This window comes from Olea europaea, unplaced genomic scaffold, assembly GCF_002742605.1.
Source record: "Olea europaea var. sylvestris unplaced genomic scaffold, O_europaea_v1 scaffold2208, whole genome shotgun sequence".
NCBI lineage: Eukaryota > Viridiplantae > Streptophyta > Magnoliopsida > Lamiales > Oleaceae > Olea > Olea europaea.
In genome coordinates this window covers 27,793-40,057 of record NW_019240102.1, presented here as the reverse complement: position 1 = coordinate 40,057, position 12,265 = coordinate 27,793, and the positions used below count along the sequence as shown (strand labels likewise).

The following is a 12,265-nucleotide window of genomic DNA, read 5'->3' as shown; positions in this document are numbered from 1 at the left end:
ATGAAACTCTTAATCAGTTGATGTTTTCTCATTAATTTTGTGCACATATTTGTGTATTCATTTACCTTGAGAAATATCATTAAGTATGGACCTTGAATAAACATAGGGTTTATTCATTAAATTATATGGGCTGGTATCTAAGAGACATGATACATTGTGATACATGGAAGATAATACTCGCTTTAGAGGACTTATCGCTATGATTCATGTGTTATGTTTCTTATTATAATGAATAATGATATATGTGGACCAAGTGGGAGAATGTTGAATTATAACCAACTAAAAGTGGTCCATATATATCTCATATCCCACACATTCAGTAACCGCCCATGATCTGAAGAAGTGCATAACCGCTCTTTGATGGAGGGAGCAATTATAAAGACGTTAAGATTCATTCGGAAGGTACCTAAGCCTATTTTTCACGTTCAGTTTTGCATACACCATCTAAGCAGTGAGGAAGAGGGCTTAGAAGAGCCATAACCCGAAGATAAACACCATCTACAAACCAGAGAAAGTGTGTGAAGAACTCCAATGGCGGGAGGTATGTTTTCGATCCAATATTATTCCGCATTGATCTAAATGCTGTTATGTTGATTAAAGCATGTTTAGATTGCTTAACATGAAATTTACAATAACTTCAAATTTATCCCATTTGGAGCAGGAAGGAGGATTTGCCCTGGTATGAACTTTGGCTTAGCGAATATTGAGCTTCCATTAGCTCAACTTCTCTATCACTACAACTGGAAACTTCCTGACGGAATGAACCCAGAGGATATAGATATGAATGAGGGAGAAGGAATAAGTGTACCAAGAAAAAGCGACCTTTACTTGATTTTCACCCCCTACATCCCTTCCACTGATTGTTAATTGATTTATGCAAAGAAGGACTTGAGGCAACTAGGCCGACGAGCTTTACTGTACAAATTAAAATTCAGGTGCATGTCATATCATAATAGCATAGCATACCATCAGAATAATTTTGTCTAGAAATGTAAGGAAGTTTCATTAATTACTTAAATTGTATTCCTTGTTAATAGCACTTCTTAAGAACTTCAACAGCATAACACCGTTTCAGCTGACCTTTCGAAAGGAAGCAGTGTTCCCAGTAGAAATCGGAGTCCCTGCCTCCCAATCCAACACTATGAGCCAGATAGCAATGCAGAGGCTGTAAGGATGATAACTTGAACACCACAAGGTTTTTCGGGCTCAGTTTACTGAAAAATCAACCAAAAACCTCAAGAAACCACCGCCGCTGTTCGAACTAAAACCAAAGCACAAAACACCCAAAACTTCGGTTGCTTTTATTGCCCACAATGAAAGTGAATGGAGATGTTATTGTACCCACAAAAGCAGCCACTAAGGCCAAGTGAAGAGGAGAAAATGAATAGAGGCTCAATCACAAAGATTGTTCTACGTTTTCAGCATCTGATTCGCACATAATTACTTCCTCTGGTAGATTTTCAACCATTTGCAGCTTAATACCTTCCTCACAATTTCTGTTATCATTGAATAAGTTCACCCATGGGGCTTGTTAGCTTTTACACGGTCATCTACAACTTCTTTTGCAATCTAAAGTTCCTCAATCGAGATCCAAAAGTCTTTGTCATTTGCAACAATAGTTACTATACTTAGGGGCGGACCCAGACAGCTCGAACTGTGGGGTCAAAATTTTTTTTTTCGACAACGTATTATGAACAAAAAGAAAAAATCGGTTGTTTGTTGTTTATGCTCGATGTTTGCACTTTGTGAAGAAATGGGTGGATTATATGATATATCTATGGACTAAATAATGGATATGGATATAGATTTAGAATTTGGACTTTTTGGGGCAGAAAATTAAGTTTTTAGCAACAAAAAAAAAAAAAATGTGGGGTCATTTGACCCCACATGACCCCATGTGGGTCCGCCCCTGAGTCTATACTCGAAGCTCCTATATTCTGCGACTTAAGCCATTTGTACACAGAGCTTGACAGTTCATTGTACACTCCCCTCACATGAGGGGAGTGGGCCCCGGTGCATTTAATGCGCGGGCCCCACCCCTGTGTGAGAGGCATGTACACCAAGCTGTCAAGCTTGATTCATATTTTGCACTGCCAGACACGAAGCTCCTACGTTTTGAACTACCTTAACATTTGCTTAGGCAGGAATAATAATATGTTTAAGTGGGGGTAGTGACAGCTCGATTACATGTAGCTTGATTCATATTCTGTACCGTCAGACACGAAGCTCCTGCATTCTAAATTGTCTTAACATTTGCTTGGGCAGGAGTAATAATATGTTTAAGTGGGGGTAGCTGGGTAGCCCACGATGTTGGGTCTTGTTCCTTTTCTTGGCCATTGCCGTGTGCGGGGAAAAAATCATGTATACCATATTAATATATAATAATTCATTATATACTATTAAATTCAAATAATAATCTAAAATGCTTCAACCCCAATGAATCCCAAAAGTACCGCAAGTTAAACTTTCCATTTTGTTTATGTAACTGAAATTTTCCAACGACACAGAAAACGTGTGGCATTAAATTCAACAGCAAAGCATATGGAATTCAATTTCAAAATTAAGTTGCTGCAATAATATTGAAAGAGGAATTGAGAATATCCATCATTGGCAATCGTGTCAGATTGATAACTTTGAAGTAATCCTAATTTTTGACATTCGACGAGAGTTCGTGACTCAGATTTTTTTTTTCGCAAAATACCTAGAGGTAGTAGGGCTGGACAAAACTCCCGAACCGAACTGACCGAACCGAACCCGAACCGAACAGAACCAAACCCGACGGTTCTTCTCAAGTTAAATACCCGAACGGGTATTTGAATCAGGAACCGACGGGTATGGTTCGGTTCTCGGTTCTAGGCCAAAACCCGAAGAGCCGAATCTCCGTAATTTTTTTAATTAATTTATTTTAAATAAGTTAATTTATTTTATTTTTTCTAAATAAATTTGTTAATTAGTTAATTTAGTTCAAACCACAAAATATGATTTTCCTATTCTAATATTTAGTTCAAAATCGACTTAATCAAACTGACCTCAATTTTATCCAAATCTGTTATTCTACTATAGTGTCGTTTCTACCGGAGAAAATCGAATTAAAATTCTACAACATCTCTTTTAATTATTTTAAGCTCATTATATTTCTCTTTCTGTGATTTTAATAATCAAATTTATGAAGAATTCAGCAAAGAGAAACGTGAAATACATAAGATTGAACTACGTTATTTTGTAAAAGCTAATATTAAATATATCATTAATTAAATTAATGTAACTTCGTATATATTAAAAAATTAATTATAATACGGAACCGAATGGAACCGAACCGGACCGAACCGAACCGAATGGAACCGAACCCGAATGGTTCCGTAATTAAATTTGGACCCGACGGTTCCACTTACTAAATACCCGAAAATTTTGGGTCGGTTCGATTCTCGTTAGAACCTAACCGAACCGGACCATGTCCAGCCCTAAGAGGTAGTATGTTCATATCAAAGTTTCTAACCAATATTACTGTAACTTTGGATATGTGTATACTAGTAATACATCCAATTTCAATGAACTCACTTGTTAATACTCTTGTGGTATACCATCCAATTCATATGATAGAAAGAAAAATGTTTGATCTTTTTGATGATGAACTGTAAAAAAAATTTCACAACTAGTAGAGATTTTATAATCGCAAAATAGTTGGTTAAATGCGAATCGTAGCATGGAAATCAATTTCTAGACACACATAGTGAAATATAACCTATATTTGGAATGTGAAGAAAGGTTTGAATACGATTGAAGCAGAAATACCTCAATTTTGTTGAAATTTTTGTTTTTTTGTTTTTTTTTCATAGAGAGTAAGAGCACAACATCGGAGATTTTTGGGAAAAGTTAACTAGTGATAGTTGGGGCGTGTTTGACATTGGTTAAAGTAGAATCAAAAATTTATTTCTTAACCGGAAATGTTGAGACGCGTTTGGAGGAGTAATTACAGCCATGAAATTATCTAATGGATGATAGAAGCAATTTTATGTTTTTATTTTTAATACATAAAATGCAGTAATCTTGGTTTAAAAAATATATAGTAGTATAATATGAATATATATAAGGTATGAGGTGAAATTTCCACAAGCGGGAAATATGAAAGGTCAGCTGGGAATAAAGTACAAATGGCCCAATAGGAATTCAGGCCCACGTGCAAGAGCCAATATGAAAAAAATGCAATATTAAAATATTACCGAACGTACAAAATATACCCCTGTTTGATTCCCATTAAATTAAATTACATTACATTCAATTTCTCTCTCTCCTATTTTCAATCACACAATCTTCCATAAAATAATATTACACGTAATCGAAAACTTTTCTTTCTTTTTTAACCATTCATTTTTTTAAAAAATACTATTCTTTTCATTTTCATTTTCATTTTTCGATAATGGGCATCAAATAGGGCTAAATGTATGCAGTCTTTGACCAGGATTCCAACAAATGATCCACAAAAGACACCAATTCAAATTCAAATTTGTATGTAGTCTTTGACCAGGATTCCAACAAATGATCCTTTGACCAGGATTCCAACAAATGATCCACAAAAGACACCAATTCAAATTCAAATTTGTATGCAGTCTTTGACCAGGATTCCAACAAATGATCCAAATTTGAAATTTGAATTAATATCTTCACCAATTTAAATTAAGGGTTTGTTTGATTGTAAAGATAGAATTTGAATGGAAAGAAAATGAATTCTAATGAATTAAATTGCTTAAAAATTATTTTCCTGAGAATTGTCAATTTATTGTGTTTGATTGATATAATTTTTTATGTGAAAAATGTTGAAATAAAAGTATTTTTTGCTGTTCATTTGACTTTATTTTACATTAAAATTGTTAATTAAAGGGATAAAATTTACTGGTATTAGAGATAAAATTTGTTTCCATCATTGTCCCAAAAAAAAAAAAATTTTATCATTTAGTTTTCGTTTAACTTTGTTGGAAATTGTCAATTAAACGGAAATAATTTTTTACAGTAGTTCTTAAAATTTGTTTCCATTGTAACAAAAAAAAAAAAAAAAAAAAAAAAAAAGGGGTAGGTTGGAAAACCAAGATGATAACAATTTCTAAGACAACCAAGGAAATGAAATTTCATGGAAAAAATGTGCTATCAAACACTACAATTTGGATAAATTCCATTTTTCCATGGAATTGGCCCCATCAAACGTACCCTAATATCTTCAAAAGATGATGATGCACCACCTTCAAGTGAAAAACCCAGAAAATCGGAACCTGAATATGGCTGACCGAAACTGAAAACACCTGAGCTGGCCGACCTGAACAGCACAACCTGGACTGCACGTTAAGCTCAAACAGTAGCAACAACCACACAGCTTCAAACCGAACTGAGGCTGGATATATTCTACAAACAAAGCTGTAAATCCTTGAAGAATCTCCCTGTATCTGGCCAGAGAACACACGAGTAGACTGCTAACTTCAAAATCACTCCTAGATGAACGTGAAATCAAAGGTAAAAAATGTGCAATGGCCGAGAGCTAATTGAGGTGTTAATACATGTACGTAGGGATGATTATATGACTTTAGAACATCTTCATAAAAAATTCCCGAAAACGGTAGTTATTCCGAACTCTTAATTGTTTTATTGAATGTGTTGTTTAATTATATTTATCATTTTGTAGTGAAATTTAAGTGTTAACATATTACATTTGATCCTTTTGAGAAAGCGACAGTATGAAATATATAATCCTCAAACATTACAAATCTTATGAAAAGTGCTATACATAAAGGTAACGCCGTGACCATCACATGACAAGGAATACAAAGAGACTGCAATGAAAATAATTGTGTAGGAAATATAACTTTCCTACATATGATATGTGTCTAAACTTATATATCGTTTTGATCAAGAACCTCCTTTTGATAGATTAATTAACGATCAGTGGAAGAGTAGTAGGGTGAGGGAATCAAGTAAAGGGCATTTTTTCTAGGAACACTTAATCCCTTTCCCTCTTCCATATCAAGATCATTAGAATGCATTTTGTTGGGAAGTTTCCAGTTGAAGTGGTACAGAAGTTGTGCCAAAGGAAGTTCAATATTCGCCAAGGCAAAGTTCATGCCAGGGCAAAACCTCTTTCCTGCTCCAAATGGTATAAATTCAAGGTTATTTCCCAAAAAATCAATGGAATTGCTCTCAAATCTCTCGGGTTTAAAGCTTTCAGGTTCATCCCAATATTCTGGATCTCTTCCCATAGCCCATATATTAACCATGACTTTGGCTTTATTGGGTATAATATACCCATTGACTTCACACTCTTCCCTGCATGATCTTGCTAGTAAAGGAAAGGGCGGGTGCATCCTTAAAGCTTCCTTGATTACCAACTTCAGATATCTTAGTGATTGAACATCACTCTCTTCGAATGTCCCCTTTTCTTTAACAACTTGTCTTATTTCAGCTTGAGACTTTGCCATCACATCTGGATTTCTCATTAGTTCTGCCATCGCCCAATCTATTGTTACAGATGAAGTTTCAGTTCCTGCAGAAAACAAGTCCTGCAACCATAACACTAGTTATTATATTTGGAGCAGTAAATGTTAAGCAAAAAAAAAAGTGATTTCTTATGACGAAAATACTTACAAAAATGATTGCTTTTATGTTGTCATTAGTTATTGGAATAGCTAGTTCCTCACTTTGCTGTAACCGAAGTAGAACATCTACTATATTTTCTCCGAGCGACTCTCCTTCTCCTCTTTTCTTTCCTGCTAAGTTGTCTTTATGCTCATCGATTATGGAATCAAGTATCGAATCAAGTTTAGCACGCATCTTCCACAATCTATTTTTATTCCAACTCATGAACTGCAGCAACTTTGATGAGGGAAAAAAATCGGCCAATTCAAAGCCCCCAGCTAAGGCTGCTCCTTCCTTCATCAATATAATCAAAGTGTCCTTGTCCCTCAACACTTGACCAAAGGCTGCTCTGCATGTCATCGAACTATTAAATGAGAATATCTTTTCAGTTAGATTGATGGGTCCCCCGGAACGTGACTGAATAGATTTAATAAGGCGCGAAGCCTCTTCTACCCTTATGGAACCGAATGACCGGACATTTTTGGTGCTTAACAGCTCCAAAATGCATACTTTGCGCATTTGCCTCCAGTAGTCATTATATGGACTAAATGCAATATCAGTATAGTTATACCACATAATCTTCATTCCTATACTTTCTGGCCTGCCCGCACAAGCGGGATCATGAACCTTGAGTACATTGTTAGCAATTTGACGAGATGATATGACAATCGTAGAAACTTCACCAAGCTGCAAATGAATGAAGGGACCATATTTTGCAGTTAACTTTCTTAGAGAATGATGTGGGAGTCCACCAACCAAGTGGTGTAGGTTTCCGACCAAAGGCAGCTTCCAAGGACTCGGAGGCAATCTTATGTTCTTATTCAGGGAATTCGATTTCTTCCATCCCTTAACTAAGAGAAAGATGAAGGATATGAAAAGCAAGAAAGTAGTGAAGTTGAAGGGAAGAAACTGGATTTCCATTATTTTGTGCGCTAGCTTTGTTGGACTATATTACGTTGGTCTGTGTGTCAATATTATATAAGTTTGATTAGCATAATTTCTGAATCAGATTGCTGTAAGGCCCAATATTTAATTGTATTTTAAGAAGGCGGCTTTGTAATTTGAGACTTCTCTAATCAGACTCGATTATTGTAATCAACGTGTAAAATGTATTTTGACTACTGAAGATGTCTAGATGAAGATCCCTAGTAGAAAAAAAAAAAAAAAAAAAAAAAAAAAAAAAAAAAAAAATAGGGGTAGGTTGGAAAACCAAGATGATAACAATTTCTAAGACAACCAAGGAAATGAAATTTCATGGAAAAAATGTGCTATCAAACACTACAATTTGGATAAATTCCATTTTTCCATGGAATTGGCCCCATCAAACGTACCCTAATATCTTCAAAAGATGATGATGCACCACCTTCAAGTGAAAAACCCAGAAAATCGGAACCTGAATATGGCTGACCGAAACTGAAAACACCTGAGCTGGCCGACCTGAACAGCACAACCTGGACTGCACGTTAACTCAAACAGTAGCAAAAACCACACAGCTCCAAACCGAACTGAGGCTGGATATATTCTACAAACAAAGCTGTAAATCCTTGAAGAATCTCCCTGTATCTGGCCAGAGAACACACGAGTAGACTGCTAACTTCAAAATCACTCCTAGATGAACGTGAAATCAAAGGTAAAAAATGTGCAATGGCCGAGAGCTAATTGAGGTGTTAATACATGTACGTAGGGATGATTATATGACTTTAGAACATCTTCATAAAAAATTCCCGAAAACGGTAGTTATTCCAAACTCTTAATTGTTTTATTGAATGTGTTGTTTAATTATATTTATCATTTTGTAGTGAAATTTAAGTGTTAACATATTACATTTGATCCTTTTGAGAAAGCGACAGTATGAAATATATAATCCTCAAACATTACAAATCTTATGAAAAGTGCTATACATAAAGGTAACGCCGTGACCATCACATGACAAGGAATACAAAGAGACTGCAATGAAAATAATTGTGTAGGAAATATAACTTTCCTACATATGATATGTGTCTAAACTTATATATCGTTTTGATCAAGAACCTCCTTTTGATAGATTAATTAACGATCAGTGGAAGAGTAGTAGGGTGAGGGAATCAAGTAAAGGGCATTTTTTCTAGGAACACTTAATCCCTTTCCCTCTTCCATATCAAGATCATTAGAATGCATTTTGTTGGGAAGTTTCCAGTTGAAGTGGTACAGAAGTTGTGCCAAAGGAAGTTCAATATTCGCCAAGGCAAAGTTCATGCCAGGGCAAAACCTCTTTCCTGCTCCAAATGGTATAAATTCAAGGTTATTTCCCAAAAAATCAATGGAATTGCTCTCAAATCTCTCGGGTTTAAAGCTTTCAGGTTCATCCCAATATTCTGGATCTCTTCCCATAGCCCATATATTAACCATGACTTTGGCTTTATTGGGTATAATATACCCATTGACTTCACACTCTTCCCTGCATGATCTTGCTAGTAAAGGAAAGGGCGGGTGCATCCTTAAAGCTTCCTTGATTACCAACTTCAGATATCTTAGTGATTGAACATCACTCTCTTCGAATGTCCCCTTTTCTTTAACAACTTGTCTTAGTTCAGCTTGAGACTTTGCCATCACATCTGGATTTCTCATTAGTTCTGCCATCGCCCAATCTATTGTTACAGATGAAGTTTCAGTTCCTGCAGAAAACAAGTCCTGCAACCATAACACTAGTTATTATATTTGGAGCAGTAAATGTTAAGCAAAAAAAAAAGTGATTTCTTATGACGAAAATACTTACAAAAATGATTGCTTTTATGTTGTCATTAGTTATTGGAATAGCTAGTTCCTCACTTTGCTGTAACCGAAGTAGAACATCTACTATATTTTCTCCGAGCGACTCTCCTTCTCCTCTTTTCTTTCCTGCTAAGTTGTCTTTATGCTCATCGATTATGGAATCAAGTATCGAATCAAGTTTAGCACGCATCTTCCACAATCTATTTTTATTCCAACTCATGAACTGCAGCAACTTTGATGAGGGAAAAAAATCGGCCAATTCAAAGCCCCCAGCTAAGGCTGCTCCTTCCTTCATCAATATAATCAAAGTGTCCTTGTCCCTCAACACTTGACCAAAGGCTGCTCTGCATGTCATCGAACTATTAAATGAGAATATCTTTTCAGTTAGATTGATGGGTCCCCCGGAACGTGACTGAATAGATTTAATAAGGCGCGAAGCCTCTTCTACCCTTATGGAACCGAATGACCGGACATTTTTGGTGCTTAACAGCTCCAAAATGCATACTTTGCGCATTTGCCTCCAGTAGTCATTATATGGACTAAATGCAATATCAGTATAGTTATACCACATAATCTTCATTCCTATACTTTCTGGCCTGCCCGCACAAGCGGGATCATGAACCTTGAGTACATTGTTAGCAATTTGACGAGATGATATGACAATCGTAGAAACTTCACCAAGCTGCAAATGAATGAAGGGACCATATTTTGCAGTTAACTTTCTTAGAGAATGATGTGGGAGTCCACCAACCAAGTGGTGTAGGTTTCCGACCAAAGGCAGCTTCCAAGGACTCGGAGGCAATCTTATGTTCTTATTCAGGGAATTCGATTTCTTCCATCCCTTAACTAAGAGAAAGATGAAGGATATGAAAAGCAAGAAAGTAGTGAAGTTGAAGGGAAGAAACTGGATTTCCATTATTTTGTGCGCTAGCTTTGTTGGACTATATTACGTTGGTCTGTGTGTCAATATTATATAAGTTTGATTAGCATAATTTCTGAATCAGATTGCTGTAAGGCCCAATATTTAATTGTATTTTAAGAAGGCGGCTTTGTAATTTGAGACTTCTCTAATCAGACTCGATTATTGTAATCAACGTGTAAAATGTATTTTGACTACTGAAGATGTCTAGATGAAGATCCCTAGTAGAAAATTTCTCTTCCATTTCACATGATTTGTACTATATCATCAACTCATAATAGATAAATATGGAATTTTTTATGCCTCGCTACATACGCTCCACGTAACCGATCCCCTGAAGTCCCTTGCAATGAAGCCATGTGGATTATTGGAGTCCATAGATCCGAAGCACAGAAGTCATACTCATTGAAGCAGTCCCATGCTAATGATGAAGCCTTGAAGCTACATTTGATGCTCAAGCACATCTGTCCATTGAAGTGATGAAGCTCAGGAAAAGTCAATATCGAAACTCAACCACAACAAGTGATGACCCACACGTGAATATCTTGAATCTACGTATGAGATACTTTTGAAATGATTGGTGTGGCATTTTTAATGAATAGAATGTTAAAGTCTTGTCAGTTTAGGCCGTAAGGTTACTGCTCTCTGTAGTATTAAAAGTGCCACAAGCTAGTGAGTTCAAATTAATGCCTAAGATTGGATGCTTCGGTTAAGGATATGAAGCCACATGTATCTCTATCCAATGGATGCTATTTCACATGTAACACTATAGATACCTCCTCCTTGTATCATTTGAAGGCTAATGCAACTTAATATATTTAAAGCTACTTTTTTGTCTTTCTCTTGCTGATTATACATTTGCTTTGCTAGAGTTTAATTACTTTGCATTCTTTGGGCTATTAACGATATGTTATTATTACACAATCGTTCCTAAATATTATGTCGGAACCCAAACATATTTTTTTGATGTCATAAACCTTCTTCTACGTCCAAATTCGGAGTATTATAGAATAGCAACCTGTTCATACGTGTTGCTCTTTGCTTACATGTACATGAGTGGGCTCAATATTTATTGTCTACATCACCGTAATAGAAAATGAGTTCAACAAAACTAAAGCCTCAAATAATTTTAATGTTTTTTCCCCCATATGATTTTAATTTTCTTATTGAGACTAATACAAAGAGGGATACAATAGATCCAAGTAATAAATATATTAGCTGCCATAGCCATAGAGGCAGGTTATATTCAAAATCGACTCTAATTTTTTTTTATTGCACGTAATCATTTTTTTTTTAAGAGAAAAATAGAAGACGTAAAAAACATAAAAAGATAACTAAAAATTTATGACTATCAAACCTTCCACTATATGAAAAAATTGTATATTCGTATCAAATTTTATTCACTCAAACCTCTCAAGTGGAAAAATAATATCCTAAATTCTATTGCACATATAAAATTCTAAAGTTAGTTAAATCAATGCTCATTGAACTATCTTATGTTACAACTTTCTCATCCATTTTTTTTAAATACTCACTATTTATCCATATTTAAAAAATGTTACCTATACATCACTCATATCAATTACATCTGTCCATAGGGATGGATGAAAATTCTACGTGGCATTGACGGAGTCCACGTGGATGGATGAAGTTGGTATGTGTGATGGATTGATAACTTTTTTTTTTAAAATGTTATTTTTTAAATTTGAGTGAGCAAATAGTAATCTAAAATAAAGTTCAATGAACATTCTTGTAATTAACTTGTTTTAAATCTTTTTTTTTTTAATTCAGTTGATTTAATTTCACATAATAATAATAATAAAATGAAATCAACGATTTGTAAAATTTTAACTCATTCCCATTAAAGTTCTATATTATTTCTGCATGTTAGTTGTTTAATCAATTGCATTTTTTTTTTTAAATTGCCATTTTAAAGTTTTCATTTTATATTGCTATTTTGCTATATTTAAATCCCTG

The 12,265-nt window shown here is 35.0% G+C and overlaps 2 protein-coding genes and 1 pseudogene across 2 annotated transcripts; 1 reads left to right on the top strand and 2 right to left on the bottom strand.

Moving 5' to 3' along the window:
* LOC111380772 overlaps positions 1 to 867 on the top strand; it is a 34,730-nt pseudogene extending 33,863 nt beyond the window's left edge.
* A 4,838-nt stretch (positions 868 to 5,705) lies between these two features.
* Positions 5,706 to 7,618, bottom strand: LOC111380773 (premnaspirodiene oxygenase-like). The gene is made up of 2 exons (XM_023004409.1): positions 6,628 to 7,618; positions 5,706 to 6,542 (listed from the first exon to the last, which is right to left on the bottom strand). The coding sequence occupies exons 1-2, from the start codon at positions 7,537 to 7,539 to the stop codon at positions 5,922 to 5,924; spliced, it is 1,533 nt and encodes a 510-aa protein (XP_022860177.1). The 5' UTR covers positions 7,540 to 7,618; the 3' UTR covers positions 5,706 to 5,921.
* An 833-nt stretch (positions 7,619 to 8,451) lies between these two features.
* On the bottom strand, positions 8,452 to 10,388 carry LOC111380774 (premnaspirodiene oxygenase-like). Its single transcript, XM_023004411.1, has 2 exons — positions 9,374 to 10,388; positions 8,452 to 9,288 (listed from the first exon to the last, which is right to left on the bottom strand). Exons 1-2 carry the CDS (start codon positions 10,283 to 10,285, stop codon positions 8,668 to 8,670), a joined length of 1,533 nt encoding a protein of 510 aa, XP_022860179.1. The 5' UTR covers positions 10,286 to 10,388; the 3' UTR covers positions 8,452 to 8,667.
* Positions 10,389 to 12,265: the final 1,877 nt, after the last annotated feature.